The 15,965-nt window shown below is 52.5% G+C and overlaps 1 protein-coding gene across 1 annotated transcript; it reads left to right on the top strand.

Moving 5' to 3' along the window:
• Nucleotides 1-1,654: 1,654 nt before the first annotated feature.
• Nucleotides 1,655-3,751, top strand: CCDC177 (coiled-coil domain containing 177). Its single transcript, XM_029236477.1, has one exon. It carries the CDS (start codon nt 1,655-1,657, stop codon nt 3,749-3,751), a length of 2,097 nt encoding a protein of 698 aa, XP_029092310.1.
• The last annotated feature ends 12,214 nt before the right edge of the window (nt 3,752-15,965 follow it).

The following is a 15,965-nucleotide window of genomic DNA, read 5'->3' as shown; positions in this document are numbered from 1 at the left end:
ATATTCCTTCCATCTGTCTGCTGTGGCCACTACCACTCAAACTGGAAGAGGTGGGGAGGAGGTATCTCAAAATAGCACTCATTAACTGGTACTGACTGGTTTTAATTTGTACTGTCTGGAACCAGGAAGTCCTAAAATGTTGCATTAGACAGTAGTGTGTTTGGTTGGTTTTTCTTAAAAAAATAAAGTCATGGTTTGGATCAGAAGCCAGAGTTCTACCAAATTATTGCTATCAACTTTGCTTCTCAGGGTCGCCTTGAGAAGGAGTGAGCTATTCCTTCATTCTACCTAGTTAAGGTGCTGCTAGCACAGGGTTTGTTGATGAGAGAGAATATATATACATCTCCCCCCCACACACACAACTTCTCCTTTGCCCTATAAGCAAGGAAATCAACACCCTTGAGCGTCCACCAGGAGGCGCCGGTGGGGGGCCGTCGAAAGACCTGCGGTACCTTCACGACTGGAGAGGCGGCGGTGGATGCCGCAGCGATGGAAGCCGGCTTGTTTCCTTTTTTAAGAATCAGTGTGAGGGAAGGGAGCAGAGCTGCGTTATTTTAGGGAGACCTTGTCGCACTCCCCCTCCCGCGGGTAGGTAGCGTCTGGGGTGTGCGCGGGCCCCATGGAGAGACGCTGGCGTTGGCTGCGGTGGCAGCTGGGGCTCCTATCGCGGCTGCGGCCGGCAGTAATCCGACCCCGCCGACGCAGGGACTGAAGAGGCGCAAGCGAAAGCGGCAAGCTGCGAACAAAAGCCCGCCGCGCGGGACGTGCGGTAAGCTAACCGGCCGGGGGACCCGGGAGCGGACGGGCTCGCTGAGCTCCAGTAGCCCAGCTGGATACGGTGGGGGGACTCGGAGGACATCTGGGGACAGGTGTCCGAGCCTAGACTGAGGTGGATCGCGCTTTTAGCATGGACTTAGAGAGGATTAGGTGCATCCGGGAGGACCCAAGCTCCTTCACCATCCCTGGCAAACACCCGGTGGGGGGGACGGGGGAAGGCGGGCACAGCTCCTAGCAAGCCCTGTCCAAGAGGCAAGAGCAAGAATCGATCACCCGTCCCAGGGAGGTCTTTTCGGACTGAGATATTTCTCTGCGCCCTTCCTTCACCCCTGGGCCCCGCGCCTGGGTCTCCTTTGCAAATGGAAATCAACCATAAACTTCTTCCCTAGGCAAATGGGGTCTCCACAGCAGTGCACTCTGGGGATGAACAGACCTCTTCCTTTTTGTTCCTGCAAAGCTGCATCCCCGGTCGCCCGCCTAAGCTACAAACAAATACGCTAATCCTCCCGGGAATCCTCCAGAGCCTCTCTGGTCGGCTACTGCCTGCTCCTCGATCTTTTCATTTTAACTCGCAACAGGGAGGAGATGCATCTAACGGGCCAGACGCCCAGGGGAGCCTGGCCACAGGCCTCCGCCCAGCACTCCGGCGCTGAGGGAGACTGAGGCTGCTCTCTGTGCACCCTCCCGCCCGCTGGGGTTTCAGGGCATCGGTATTATGATTTACATTCCACCGGGCCTCTGAGCCTAATCCCAAAGCGGATTAAGTTTTGGGGGGGGCGGTGAATATGAACGTGGAGGGGGAAACTGCTTTCAAATGTATTCTTCGATGTCCTCCCTTGTCATCCGCAGAGCCTCCACAAAGGGACAGGGCTCAGCCATGGTGGATCCCGTGCCTGAAGAGGAGAAGGCGGGAGCCGAGCCGGGAGGCTCCGGAGGGGACGAAGCCGCCGCGTCCGTGCCCCCTGACTCCCAGGGCGCCCCGCAGCCCGCGGCGACTTCGGCCTCGGCCTCCGCCGCGGCGCCCCGTAAGGCTGAAGTCCCGTGCGCAGCAGAAGGCGGGCGACGGGAGCAGTCCCCGCTGTTGCACCTCGACCTCTTCAACTTCGACTGTCCGGAGGCCGAGGGCAGCCGCTACGTGCTGACCAGTCCCCGCTCGCTAGAGGCCTGCGCCCGCTGCGCCGTTAAACCTGTGGAGCTGCTGCCACGGGCCCTGGCGGACCTGGTGCGCGAGGCCCCCGGCCGCTCTATGCGAGTGGCCACTGGCCTGTACGAGGCTTACGAGGCGGAGCGGAGCGCCAAGCTGCAGCAGTGCCGGGCAGAGCGCGAGCGCATTGTGCGCGAGGAGAAGCGGCGCCTCTTCACGCCTTTGGGCCCCGCGGCCGCCGCGGCCTCGGTCCCTAGTGCGGGCAGCAGCAGTAGCTGCAGCAGCGCCAGCCTCCCGGCCTCGCCCGCACCGCGCGCCGCCCGCAAGGCCTCCTCCAGCCCGGCCCCGGCCCGGCCCCAACCTACGCCCGGGCGGTCGCGGGCAGGAAGGAAGAGCCACTCACTAGACTCCCTGTCCCGCCGGCGGGAGGGCGCCCTGAGCTCCGAGTCAGGCGCGTCGTCGTCGTCCTACAGCGGTGAGAGCCTGCGGGAGCTGCACTGGCCGCCGCGGGCCTCGGCCAGGAACAGCTGCCCGGCGGGGTCGACGTCCTCTGCTCCCAACCCTCTGGGCCGCCCATCCGCCCTGACCCTGGTTCCCCTCACCGGCCGCAGCTTCAGCCTCGGCGACCTGAGCCACTCGCCACAGATGACTCAGCACGTGGAACGCATCGTGCGCCAAGTGCGCGCCGAGCGGGGTCTGCGCGCGGTGCCGGAGCGCGACCGGAAGATCGCGGCGCTGATGCTGGCGCGGCACCAGGAGGAGCGCCTGTTGCTGGAGCAGCGCGCCGCGGCCCACGGCCAGTGGGAGCAGCAGCGCGTCCGCGCCGAGCAGCGGCGGGAGCGCGAGGAGCGCGAGAAGCAGCGCGCCCTGGAGCAGGGCCGCCGAGCCTGGGCCGCGCAGGTGGAGGAGAGGCGCGGCCGCCGGGGCCGCGAGGAGCGCGAGGAGGCGCGGCGGCGGCAGCGGCAGTGCGAGCGCAGCGAGGAGCGGCGGCGGGAGCTGGCCGAGCGCCAGGGACTGCTGCGGCGGGAGCGGGCGGAGCGCACGGCCCGGGAGGACCGACTCCGCAAGCTGCAGCAGGAACAGAACCTGAAGCAGCGGGAGGAGGGGCTGCAGGAAGTGCGCGAGCGGGCCGAGCAGGTGCGCAGGGAGCGCGCTCAGCGCGCGGCCCGCGCCAAGCAGAGTCAGGAGGGCCAGTTGCAGCGAGAGAAGCGGGAGCTAAGCCGGGCGGAGAGGGCGCGCCACGAGGCGTTGCTGCAAGGCCGGGCCCGGCTGGAGCGCCAGGAGCGCGAGGGCCTGCGGAGCTCCCTGGAGGCCAGCTTGGGCCGCGCGCAGGAGAACTACGAGCAGTTGGTGGAGCAGCGCACCCGGGAGCTGCGCGAGCGGGCCCGGCGGGAGGAGCTGCAGGGCCGGCGGGCCAAGGAGGCGGCCGAGCGCAAAGACCGGGAGCATCAGGCACACCTGGAGGCTCTGGCCCGGGTGGGCGAGCGGCGGCTGCAGCACGCGGCGCAGGCGGCCGAGGAGGCGGTGCAGCAGAAGGCGCGGCGCGTGGGCCAGAGCCGGATGGAGAAGGAGCGGGCCCAGCGGGCCAACAAGGAGAAGGTGGAGAGGGACGAAGACTGCCGCCGGCGGGAGCTGCTCCAAGCCATCGGTCGCAAGCTGGAGCGCAGCGAGCAGCTGTCTCGGGACCGGCGCAGCGCGCTGGAGAGCGCCCGCTCCACAGCCCGGGCCTCCTTCCACGTGCGCGAGAAGGTACGCCAGGAGACCAACACGCGCTCCTTCGATCGCATGGTTCGCGAGGCCCAGCTGCACGCCAGCCTGGACCGTAAATGACCGCCGCCGTGCGCTGGCCGGAGTGCCACGCTCAGCCCCGCGGGGCCTCTTTTGGCCATTTTGACCGGACCGTGGGAGTCCCCAGTCTGGGCGCGGCACCGCAGCGTCGCCAGGCTTCTGACCAATGAGGCAATGAGAGGACCGACGTGTGAGACCTTTCAGTCCGCCGCCTTTGTTTTTAAAAACTGACTTCGTTTGGAAATGACATAGCACAGTCTTTGACCACATCCAACCTTAGTGGCTCCCGCATCGCACCGGTCCTTGCCAAGTTTCCCATTCTGTCTATTGAGTTGGAAAAGAAAAGAGCTGGGAGAAAGGGGCTGGGTCGAGGCTGGGGGAGGGGAGGGCAAGGAGACAGTGCAGAGGTGACTGCCCCCTCCTGCAGTAGTCACCCCAGGCATCTTTCACATACTGGTGTCTGAGGCGACTGTGGGTACTGCAGTGGAGGAGGCATCTCCTTGGCTCCCCTCCGTCTTTTAACATATGGCAAGTTGCACAAAGCTCGGAGGCCTTGCAGAAAAGCACAGCTCTTCCAAGGTATTAGGCCACACTCAAGTGACCCAAAAGCTATTGATTTTTGTGTGCTAGACTTTTAATCTGCCTAAATTCTGGTCTTACTTCTGATAGGTTTGCCCTTGATTCCGCTATAGGTTTTCTAGTTAGACAATCATGTGCAAGTAACGATCAGTTTGGGGTTTTCCCCTCATTCTCCCAAGTGACACAAGAAATCAGTTGGTTTGGTGATGCTGTTTAGCTTTAGTGGGAGCCCCCAGCCCCTCGGGGGAGGCGGATTCCTTAGGCAGCAGTGTTTCCCCTGATTGAGCTTTCCTGCAGGGTATTTTCAGGGGAGGCAGTGTCTGATGGCCACCTCCCAATGTGGAGCCCACTCCTCGCAGACAGCAGCCATGCCTTAAGAAGCAGAGCTACCTTATGTGCCTGCCCAGGCCAATTCTGCCTCAGTCTCCAGCCCTGGATGCAGTCCCAAGAGTGGGCCCCAGAGAGTCTGGGGTGTCGGATTCCCTCTGTGAAGGAATCATCACAACTGCTCTGAGGGCAATTACTTTACTGTGGTGGCAGAAGAGCTGGAATTGCCTCTTTGCTGTGAGGGTCGTGCTCACTACGGTTGGCAGTGTATCTTCCTCTCCTCTCCTTCCCCACGTGAGGAAAAAGAGAATCTCCCTCTGACATTCCTGCGTCCCTCTCCCCTATAACTGAAAGTATTTAGTCAATCTCTCCGTGCCTCACCTTTCCTATTGGCCGGATGGGGCCATCAGTACTCTTCTCCTGGTACCTCAAGATCTCCCGGATCCAAAGCACCGCCTCGGTATTATTTGTTGGTCTTCTTTGTGCCTTTCTTGACCTGGAGTTGGGAGGCAGGAGGGCTGCTCTTGGCCTAGTTTGTTTCTGGGAATATGGATTCCTGGCATAGGAAGGGGCAGTGCGACACGGACAGATGGTCATTTAGCCTCTGGGGGAAAATGCACGCGAGACCAGGCCACTTTCTGGTCCAAAAAGTCCCATTCAGTTGTCTTCCGGCAACTTTAACCTCTAGAGTGCTTCCCTTCCAGGAAGCCAAAATCAGCCCCCAGCCATGTCCACCCAAGGACTCTACCTTCATCAAGGAAGGTGGGAAGTAAAACATTTCTTTTTACATTAAGTCAAGTTCAAGAAATAACAGTTACCAAAAAAAAAAAAAAAAAGAAGAAGAATCAAGGTAGAGAACTACTCTGCTAGACATATTTCATGTATATTCTGTTGGGCAGAATTGTCCCTAAAGTGTCTGGTGTTACACACACACACACACACACACACACACACTCATTTTGTTTGCCCCCCCCCCCCCCACAGTCAAATGCCGGCAGGTACAGGAGTATTGTGTAGAAGGAAGCAGTGCTTAGGTGTTACACTTCAGATGATGTGAAACCAGAAAAGGAGCTGTGCCAATGCTTACTTCTTGAATGGGTGAATTTTTCCTTAGATTTTCATGTCGGTAACCAGGTTGTCAGTGAGCTATAATAATCAGCCTTTCTGTGAGTCAGGGGCATTTAACTAAAAATGTTAATGTGATACTGGTTCTTACCTTGTGGTTCCTGATTTGATAGAGGGGCCTTTGAGGCCTTAATAGAAAGTTCCACCTAAAATTACTTCCTTCCAAAGTATATGCATTCATTTGAGAAGGACACAGTCTGCTTTTTTGGATAAGGCACTGAAAGGTACGTAGGGGATCTTCCTCGGCCCTTTAGTCAGTTTGTTTTCTGACTTCTGGGTGACTTTGGGTAGATCACCTCTGTGTGCCTTGGTTTCCCCACCTGTAGAATGGGGATCATGATTTCTGCCCTCCCCACACAAACACTGTGAGGATGAATCAGAGTCAAAGTGGTGCTCCCAGTTCTAAGACTTTGGAACGGCCGGTGCCATCACTGTAAACAGGAAGGATCATGTGACTGCGCTATGCCTAGCGTGTAAAGTACCATCGTGACCTAGTGCAGAAAGGAATGTTCTCGAAAAGCACATTGTGGCTCATAATGCCACATGTGATGCAAAGGCCCAGGTCTGAATGTCACCAAATTAGATGTTTGCACTTAGAGAAAAGCACAGTGTAAAGGAAAAAAAACTTTGGGATCCTTTAAATATACGTATATAGCTAAGTAGAATTCAAGCAAAAACAGAAGCCAAACTTGGTAATAATAAAGAAGGGTTCTTCCAAGTGTCAGACCATCTTCTAGAATGTAGAGCATCTCTGTATTCTAGGATAAGTGGTCATGTTGTTCTTTGAGGAGGAGCGATTTCCAGGATCCTTTTTTGTGCCCTTTTTTTATAGTCTTCTCTTTGAAGTGATGCCAGAGAGGAGGAGTGTTTCTTATTCTGAAATGCGGCGAGAGAAAATCAGAGGGGTGGAGGATGGTGGGGCTGATGGACGGAGAAAGTCTTACTTCTCCTGATGTAAACATTCTCACAAGTGCCCGGAATTTGTCTCCGCGCGCCACGCTGGAACTTCTTACTATCCAGGAAAATGCAGCCTTGACATGACCCCAGGCCTTCACATTTGCCCCTTGGAACAACCCCTTGCTCAGAGACAACGTGAGGTGGGAAGAGGAGGAATGGAAAGGGTTGGAAAAAGCTTTAGTTTGGTTCGTTACCAAGGGATCAAGCAGGACAAAACCATTTCAGATGGAATCATCGGTGAAGCTAGCTCAGTGTCCTGCTCGGGCAATGACCAGTGCCTACACCACATCTGGACAGGAAGATGGAAGTTTCCTTTCAGAAGCACACAGACTGTGAGTCTTCAGTGGAAGCAGGAAGCAGGATTTTCCTAAGGCAAAGAGTCTGTAGGGGAGTGAAGGCACGTGAGAATGCTGTTTGTGTTCAGGCCATTCTGGAAAGCCTACCACTTATCATCCCCCTTCCTTTAAAAAGTCCACCGAGGGCTTCCCTGGTGGCGCAGTGGTTGAGAGTCCGCCTGCCGATGCAGGGGACACAGGCTCGTGCCCCGGTCTGGGAAGATCCCACATGCCGCGGAGCGGCTGGGCCCGTGAGCCATGGCCGCTGAGCCTGCACGTCTGGAGCCTGTGCTCCGCAACGGGAGAGGCCACAACAGTGAGAGACCCGCGTACCGCAAAAAAAAAAAAGTCCACTGAAACAGAGGAGTGATCAACTCTACATAAGGGCCTGTATCTTATTTACCATTGAATCCCCTGCAGCCCATGGTTTAGCACCTCGTATGCGGTAAGCACGTAAACACTGGATGGAGAGAGGATGGATGATGGACAAAGAATGGTAACCAGAGGACATCTCTATAGAATGGATTGAATGGAGGCCTCCATTCATTTGTCAAATTAGTATTGAGCTGTATGCCAGGCATTGCTCTTGGTGCTGGAGAGACAGAGTCCCTCTGATCCTTGACCCTGGAGAACATCTATGCTGCAATGTCATGAGATGAGCAGACCCCTCCGTTTCCCCATTGGGCTTAACTACCTTCCCATCCTGGTATCCAACCACAAGCAAACCTGATGGTCCTTCAAGCACTAATTTCAAGGCTTTTCAGTTTCCCGGGGACATGCAATCCGCCAACCAACCATCATCTAGTCACTGTTGTTCTCTTTCCCTCAGAGGAGCCTTGATTAATCAGGTCAAATTCATAAGGTCATGTACTTAATCAGCTTTAAATTACAGTAAAAAGAGAGAGAGATTAATTACCTTCAAGGGCATTATCTGTGTTGCCTTTAACAGAGGCAGCGTAAATAATGATCGTCAACATAGAGAACCAAGCCTCAGGCTGTGCAGAGTCCCAGATCACCAAAACAGGGTACCACCTCCATCATTCGACTGTTCTTGCTGACACAAGCACCTCCACACTTCAGAAGCACTTCCAGCTTTAAAGTCCCAACAGAAAGAGATTTCTGATTAGTAGTAAATTGATAAGAACATTTAGTGAACCAGAATATCCCACTTCTTAAAGCTTCCAGGTGATTGCGCTTACCCCCAGGTTGCTCCGTAGACTTGTCTTTTTCCACCGTTTGACTGCATCTCTAGCCTGCATGTCCCAGGAAAACGTTAGGCAGAGGAGCATAAGGAAATCTGGCATTTCTCGACACAGCCTGGGAAGGGGCTGTCAGAGACCCAGCAGACAAGTCTCTGTTCTAGAAATGTTATTTAGGCCTTAGATGTGACACACTGGCTTTGGGTATCTGATGCAACCCCTGCAGCATTACGCCTGATCACACGCTTCGGTTACGTGACTCTACTCAAGAGCGCTTCTTCTGCTCACGTACGTGCTCTGTTCCACGGAGCTCTGGTGCTCTGGACATGCACCTCCTCCCAGCCCCTCATACTCTCCCTGGTGCTGCTTTGTCGTCACATAGGTCGGGGCTGGGACAGAGGGCGCAGTTAGTAGCAGGTGTTAGGATACAGAAGTGGAGGCGGTTTCTTTCTGAGGAGCACTGGTAATCACCGTTCGCAGTCTTGTTATTTCCTGATTCATCAAATGCCGTCATGTCGGTATTTCAGCACAAAAACCTAGTCCGCAGTGATTTTTCAATTAGCTGCCACTTTGAAGTGTTCATGCCTTTCTTCCTCTCCACTAGTACAGTATTGATGGCATGTTTTTGTGTCAGACACTTGAATGATTCACAGGACTGTCAGAAAGATGATCCATCTCTACTCCTGTGTTGGAGTGTACACGCGCATGCACACACACGCTCCTACCCACCCCAGCATCAGCATTCTTGCAGAGGGAGGGGACCTGTAGCCATCTCATTTTTCAGAGAAGGGTAAGCTCTGGGAACAATGAGCTGCCCCCTGGTGGGGGTCCAGTGATTCCACCTATACCTCCAATTCCAAGGCTGCTTCAGTCTCTGGCTTGTGAGCATGGTGTCCATATTTCCCAATTCCACCACTGAGCCACATGGGTGACAAAGGATTTTCATGTTGCCACTACACCTCTTCCCCCTACTTAGTGTGAGAGACTGACTGGGAAATGGAATTTGGATGCCAAAATGTTGACATTTAGAACATCTCAGTGTGACAGAATGATTGATATCTACAAAATTCTGAACATCCGGTCCGTGTGGCTACCATACCTTCAAGGCAAAGTGTTTGGCAAAGGAACAAGCTTGTTGACTTATTCAAACTATTACCTACTATTCCACAGGCCCCTCCTGTCGTCGGTAAAATGAGGACAAGAAATCCTACTTGGTAGAGAGTTACTAAATAGAGTTAACACTTGGAAAGCAGCACAGTCCTTGGCAAATAGCACTCAATTTGTGGCTACTGTTATCCTGAACTTGGGAAGGTGGCAAAGGAAGGAATGGGGTAGGTTGAACTTTAGCCAGGTGGTACTGGTGGACCCCAGGCTCAGATGGCAGCCCTTTGCAGTTGTATGTATCCCTTGCTGTGTGGCAATCCCTCAACCATTCCAAAGGAAGGGGCTCTGGAATAATGGGTCCCAGTAATGTGTCATAGTCTGGGGCGGGGCGGGGGGCGGATTACCGTGTTTACCAAATGTTTGGCAATAAAATTGATGTATGATGATAATTTTTGAAATTTTATCTTAAGGCTTGACTAAAATGACAAAATGTTTTTAAATTTACATCTCTTCTTGGGGAAAAGAGGGTGTGCTGCTGTCTTGATTAGACTCCAATGCTTTGGTAACATCTTTAGCAGAACCAAGTAGAAGAGGGTGTGGGAGAACCACTGTTCTGGGGTGCTCTGGTAATGCAGGATGTGGTACCTGGCAGGAATTCTGAGATATGCAGCCATCTCTGCTATGGCCCCACGGGCATGAGGAAGAGGGTCTGGGACAAGCCCAACCCGGGAGAGCGCTGATGGGCTCACTGTGGGAACCGATGTTGGACCAGGAAGGAGAGAGGTGGGTGTGCATTAGCATTGCTTCATCCTCAACAAATGACATTCTCTGATGAGGCACAGAAAATGCCCCCGTCTCCTTCCCTGTCCCCCAACCCTGCACACAGTTGCATGGAGGTTAGCTGCAGGACTGGATCTGCAGAAGTCCATTCCCCACTCTGGATGTACATCAATGCACAGAGATGCTGAACAGGCCTCCTGGCCCGTGCTGGCCCGCACTGTGCATCGGGAAGTGAGGACCACAGGTGAGGCGAGCTGCTAGGAGCTCTCCTGCATTTGTCACCTTTCTTCTGCCCTTGGATACCCTAGAGGGAGGCTCCAGTGGACCTTAGAGGCCTCCTGAGCCCTCATCAAAATCATAGAGTAGGCAGAGCATGCCTCCCAAGGACATCTGCTTGTTTGAAGAAAACCCACAGGGTGAGCAAAACACATAGCCAAAGGAAAAAATTTGCTCATGTGATTGCAGGGGTAATGATAGCTAACGCATGCTAAGCACTTATACTGGGCAGCTGACTGTTTTTTGGGTTTGGTTTTGGGTTTTTTTTTTAAGCACTTAATCCTCACAAGGGCTTTAGGAGGAAAGTACATTATTATTCCCATTTTACAAATGAGAAAATTGAGGCACCGAGTTTAAGTGACTTGCCCAAGGTCACACAGCTAGTGCTGGGCAGAACTGGGCTTGGGGAATTGAGTTTAAGTGGGCTTAACTTCAGCTGATACACATGTCACTTACTAGACCAGCTCTTCCTGCCTCTTGAGATTCAAAGCAAAAGGATATTAGGAGTGGAGCAGTTTATTGTTTGATCCAGGCTCAGCCAAAATCTCTGGCCTTACGTTTCATAGTCTGCCTCAGTTGCCATATGTGGGTCAAGAATTCTGCCTGGGCTCCTACTTCCTGCAGCCACTAAAATAAGTGGAAACAAATGACAGGGAGGGAGGAAAGTGAGCTTCTTTGGGAAAGGAAAGGGCTGATTTATGAAGGGTCATTAAAATAAGTAAGAGCATCATTATGTCCAAGAAAGGAGAAAATGCAGTGACAGTGGAGGAAAAAAGGAAGGGAATCAAAAAAGAGAGAGGCTGGGGCATACTAGGAGGAAGCCAGAGACAGAAGAATTCAGCTGGGATCTATATCTTGTGAGTCTGAGCACAGCTAAATAAGTCAGTGCCTCAACAGAGGAGCAACAGGCCCACCTCTGGAGCCGCCTTAAGGCAGCTGAAGCAAGACTCAGGGAGGAGAAGGGAGAGAGCAGGTGCCTTAGACACTGATAGTTGCTGTAGGTCCCAGTTCAAAATTGTTCATAGTCTAGATGTGTCAGATCTACAAAGATAAGGCTGGGCAAGCCATCTCTAAAGGGCTTTCCAAAAGTCGCCAAACTTCTAGCAAAAAGAAAGTACAAGTAACGAAAACATACATAATTTCTTGTGCTGGTGATTAAGCCAGTTAAGAAATCCTTGGAATCCATTGGAAGGTACTCTTGAGATACCCCTTCTCTATGTGGGCCCAGAACAGATATAGTTTCTACCTCAAGTAGCAGAAAAAGTAAACAGCGCTCAAGGCAAAGACAGCATGCTTTGTAACGTTGAGGACATGATGGGTAGCAGTATGTGGAAGGTGAAGGCTTGAAATGTACACAGCGCACTAGAATGTAGAACGATTTAGAGGGCAATAGATCATATTTATTAGGTAAGAGAAAATCTATATTGATTTTCTTTAATGTTCTTATCATCTAATCCCAATGAAAGATGCCAGATTGCCCTGAAGCTTTCAGTCTGGCTGAACAGTATGAAACCGTTGATACTCAACTGTTTTTTGCCCTATGGAGCAGCAAACAGCGGGATGACTTGCGCCCTAAGTGGGCTGTCTGAAGCTCTTACCGGAACTGGAGGTGGGGGCTGTGGGTGTGGGTATCCAGGTCTCACGCAGAGAGAGATGTCCCTTAAGGAGCTGGCACGGGCAGGTCAAGGGCAGCCTGCTGGCCTGCATAGCAAAGGGCAGCTTTTCTGCCTGCAGGGAGCGTACATTTGCATCAGCACGTCTAAATGGGAATCCATTTGGTCTCCCGCCACAGATTGGGCTGCACGGCCCTTCATTTTCTTAAAATCTGCAAACTTTTCTGCAGAGGCTGCGGCCTCCTGGCTGACTGCACGCTCCCAGGAGTCCTGCAGGGAGCAAGTTGACCAGCACGCTGCTGCCTGCCCAGAATACCAAACAGCCAACAGCAGTGCAGGCTCCCAGTCCTCTGCTGCAGCCGGCTACCCTGGCACAAGCTCCACCCTCCAAGAGCCCTTTCTCTCCCTCCATTGTCACTTTTCTACAAGCCCACTTGTTTCCAGGTGGCAGAAATACGTCTGCAATCCAGCAATATATTTCTAAAACCTTCTCCATGACAACGCAGGGCCGTGAGCAGACTGCCAGATCTGAGCAGCCAGAGAACTGCCCTGGGGGCAACGGCGTAAAGACAGCACAGGGCAGCTGGGGATGCTAAAAGCCTGCCTTAGCAGTGTTGCAGTTTGGGGTTAACACTCCCCATCTTCTGGGGAAGCAGTGAGCCCGTGTCTCCAGATGCCCAACAATGATAATTCATAAACCCTGATGTTAGCACAGAAGCCAAATAGTCCAGGGAAGCTTGGACGTCTTTTCTTCTTGAAAGATCTTTTGCAGCAGAACAAGAAGAGAGAAATGCAGCAAAGAAGGACCTGGGTTTTATAATGGGCTGCCAGTGTTTTGTGATTGTACAAAGTCTTTATATATCTCAAGTGCCATCCAGATGGTATGTCTCACAGATGTCGCCTCCGCACACCTGCCGAAATCACCCCTAGCCCCAGACAATCTCACAGTGGCCAGGGCCTAAGAACCAAAATCTCTATACTTTCCCTCTCCAATATTGAATGACATTAACCTTGGGGCAGAACGCCAGGCACAGCAGAGATGGCTCCTCGAGACCCCAGCATCCACAAAGAAGCTTCCTAGGAGCTTGCTGTCGGGAGTATGGAGGTCATCAAACAAGGGAGAAAGCCAGAGGAGCAAGGGAGGGTCATATCCGTGAGTTGGAAACAGGGGTGAAGACAGAAACCAAACCAGATGGCACCGATTCTCCTTCCCAGCTCTGCCCTTCAATCTAGCTTCTTTATGGCTAAACCAGAGGCAGGACCTCCAGACCTCAGGTTATCCTTTAGCGAGGAGCCAGGTGCTTTCCCTGCCATGCTCACACTGCACCCTTCCCCAGCCTGCACCCCACCTGTTTAAGCAAAGCCCTCACCAGTGGTGTGGTGGCTTAATAGTTTGTCCTCAAAACAAAGGGTACCAAACCTCTGCACTCCGATCTGGGTTCAGAAGGACATACTCATGTCAGAGGCATTGAAATCAGACCATTTGCCACCAGTCAGGGCATCAAGCAAACCCAAACTCAGGGAACCTTGAGCCACCTACCACCATTCTCCTGGGGTTTTCAAATAGGATCAGGACTCCCTCCACCTCCGTTCTCCTGATGGGGTCAGTGCTGAGCTCCTGCTCTGCGGTCAACACCAGCCCTCGCTGCAGGGCGGGGGAGTGGACGTCTCCTCTGGGTTGTTTCCTATGGTCACTTACTCTCCACACAGAGTGAGTTGACAAGGGGGTGCCACAGGCATGTCAGCTTTGACTCTGGGGTAGTTCACGGCTACGGCTACTCTGTGTCATTAAGTACGTTATTTTTATCTCCTAAATTACAGGACTGGCAAAAAACTCGCAGTGCCCAGTGCAAACTGAAAATGCATGGCCTTTCGTTCAAATATTATTAACAATTTCCAGACGGCTACAGCAGAACATTCAACACAGCACAGGACCCTTCTACAGGGCACCGTGAGCTGCACAAAATCTACCCCTATGGAGCCAGGTCTGCCAAATCCTTATCCTTGGTAGAAGAAGCTGTAGCCACACACCAGGAGATAACATTTCTGGAGTTTTATTTTATTTTATTTTAATTTTTGGCTGCGTTGGGTCTTCGCTGCTGCATGTGGGCTTTCTCTAGTTGCAGCGAGCAGGGGCTACTCTTCGTTGCGGTGCGCGGGCTTCTCATTCCGGTGGCTTCTCTTGTTGCAGTACGCAGGCCCTAGAGAGCGTGGGCTTCAGTAGTTGTGGCTTTAGGGCTCAGTAGTTGTGGCTTGCAGGCTCTAGGGCGCACGGGCTTCAGTAGTTGTGGTGCACGGGCTTAGTTGTTCCACAGCATGTGGGATCTTCCCGGACCAGGGATCGAACCTGTGTCCCCTGCATTGGCAGATGGATTTATAGCCACTGTGCCACCAGGGAAGTCTGTTTCGGGAGTTTTAAATTTTAAGAATGATAAGGACTTTTACAGTTGCAAAATTAGACTCAGAGAAAAGAAATTCAGACATCCTATTTTATTGTTTTCCTTTATCTAATTCCCATTCCGATCTTTCCCTACACATGAGTACAAGGGTTAGGGAGTGTTTTTCTGGACCCATCAGACGTGGGTGGTAGGACACAGCCTTTGCCAAGGTGGAAGAACCTGGTTTCTGCCCATTTCATTAACAATCCGCCTTTTTACAAAATTATGCAGTGGTTAAAACTGTAGTCAGACAACCTGGCCTTCAGATCACCTTGAGCAAATTATATAATTTCCCTGAGCCTCAGTTTCCTCATCTGTAAAGTAGAGACAGTAATGGTACCTACCTCACAGGTGGTCGTAAGAACTAAATGAGATAAAAAGTGAAGAGAGAAGAGCACAGTGCATGGCACGTTATATGAGTGCAATAAGTAGCTTTTTTGATTAATCTCATCATTATTTTTTTTAAGTAGGTGCTTCTAAAAGATGAGCTCTGTTGAAACAGAGGTAATCATGAGCTGAACTATTTCTCTTAACCTCACTCTCAGGGGGAAAGTGCTAGAAGGGATACAGAGAGACTGGCTGGAGGTGTCCATGTTCAACCCAAATTGTCTACCCTAACAGCCCATTAGGGTGGGATCATGGACCCTCAACTAACTTCCTGAGGTTTCTCCCCCAAAGCTCAATTAAGGCAGTTCTCTTGCCAATTCACAGACAAAATTAAGTCAACGCATAAAACTGCTTTAATTTTAGATTCCCACCCCCACCGTGAGGTTTTTCTTAAGACTTTGGTGCATGCTTCTGGATATCTAAACTAGAATGTAGACTAAAATGACAACCATTTAAAACCAACGTAAAGTGAGTATTTTTAAATTTAGGACCACAAAGATTCATGACTTCCACATGATTTGTCACCTGAACATGTTTAAGTAAGGTGAACATGAACTTTGGAACAGTGACCTTGCATCAACATTAGCTTATGTGAACTAATCCCAGGCCCTAGGGGATCCCCCTGCTTGATGATTTATTTGAGTGTGGCCTCCCCTCCGACCCCTCCTCACCCTGTGCTCCACTAGGGAGGAAATCTGAGCATGGCCCATCAGGGGTTGAGCCCTAGGAAGCTCAGCCCTTTGTATCCCTCCACAAACATGTGCGATTCTGGCTCAAACACCAGGAACAATTAAACCACCATCATCTCCTTGTCATGGTCAAGGACAAGTCTGAGACGAATGTGGGGTCTGAATGCCCCGCTCTGAGGCAGTACTCCCCTTTTTCTCCAAAGCTCTTTTTTAGGCTAAAAAGAGTTTGCTCTGGGGCAAACTCAACCCCTTAAAGGCTCGCTTACACCCCAGGCTGGGGCTCACTAGACCCACGGAGCCATCAGGAAAGCTGACGTTATTTCTGAGCCTCCTGGGCTGCGGGATCACAATAGTGCATGTTTGGAAGTTTGGGAATGTGGATGATGCTGTGCGTTTGGTCCCCAAATCCAAGGCTGATGGACAGTGAGACAGCCCAACTGTGCTCTT

Source organism: Monodon monoceros, unplaced genomic scaffold (assembly GCF_005190385.1).
Source record: "Monodon monoceros isolate NGI ecotype Baffin Bay Population unplaced genomic scaffold, NGI_Narwhal_1 Super_Scaffold_21, whole genome shotgun sequence".
Lineage (NCBI taxonomy): Eukaryota > Metazoa > Chordata > Mammalia > Artiodactyla > Monodontidae > Monodon > Monodon monoceros.
Note: the sequence above shows the minus strand (reverse complement) of the source record. Positions and strands in the feature narration are given on the sequence as shown.

What these genes read in the sequence shown, in the direction of transcription:
- CCDC177 (XM_029236477.1), top strand. Translation starts at nt 1,655, where the DNA reads ATGGTGGATCCCGTGCCTGAAGAGGAGAAGGCGGGAGCCGAGCCGGGA.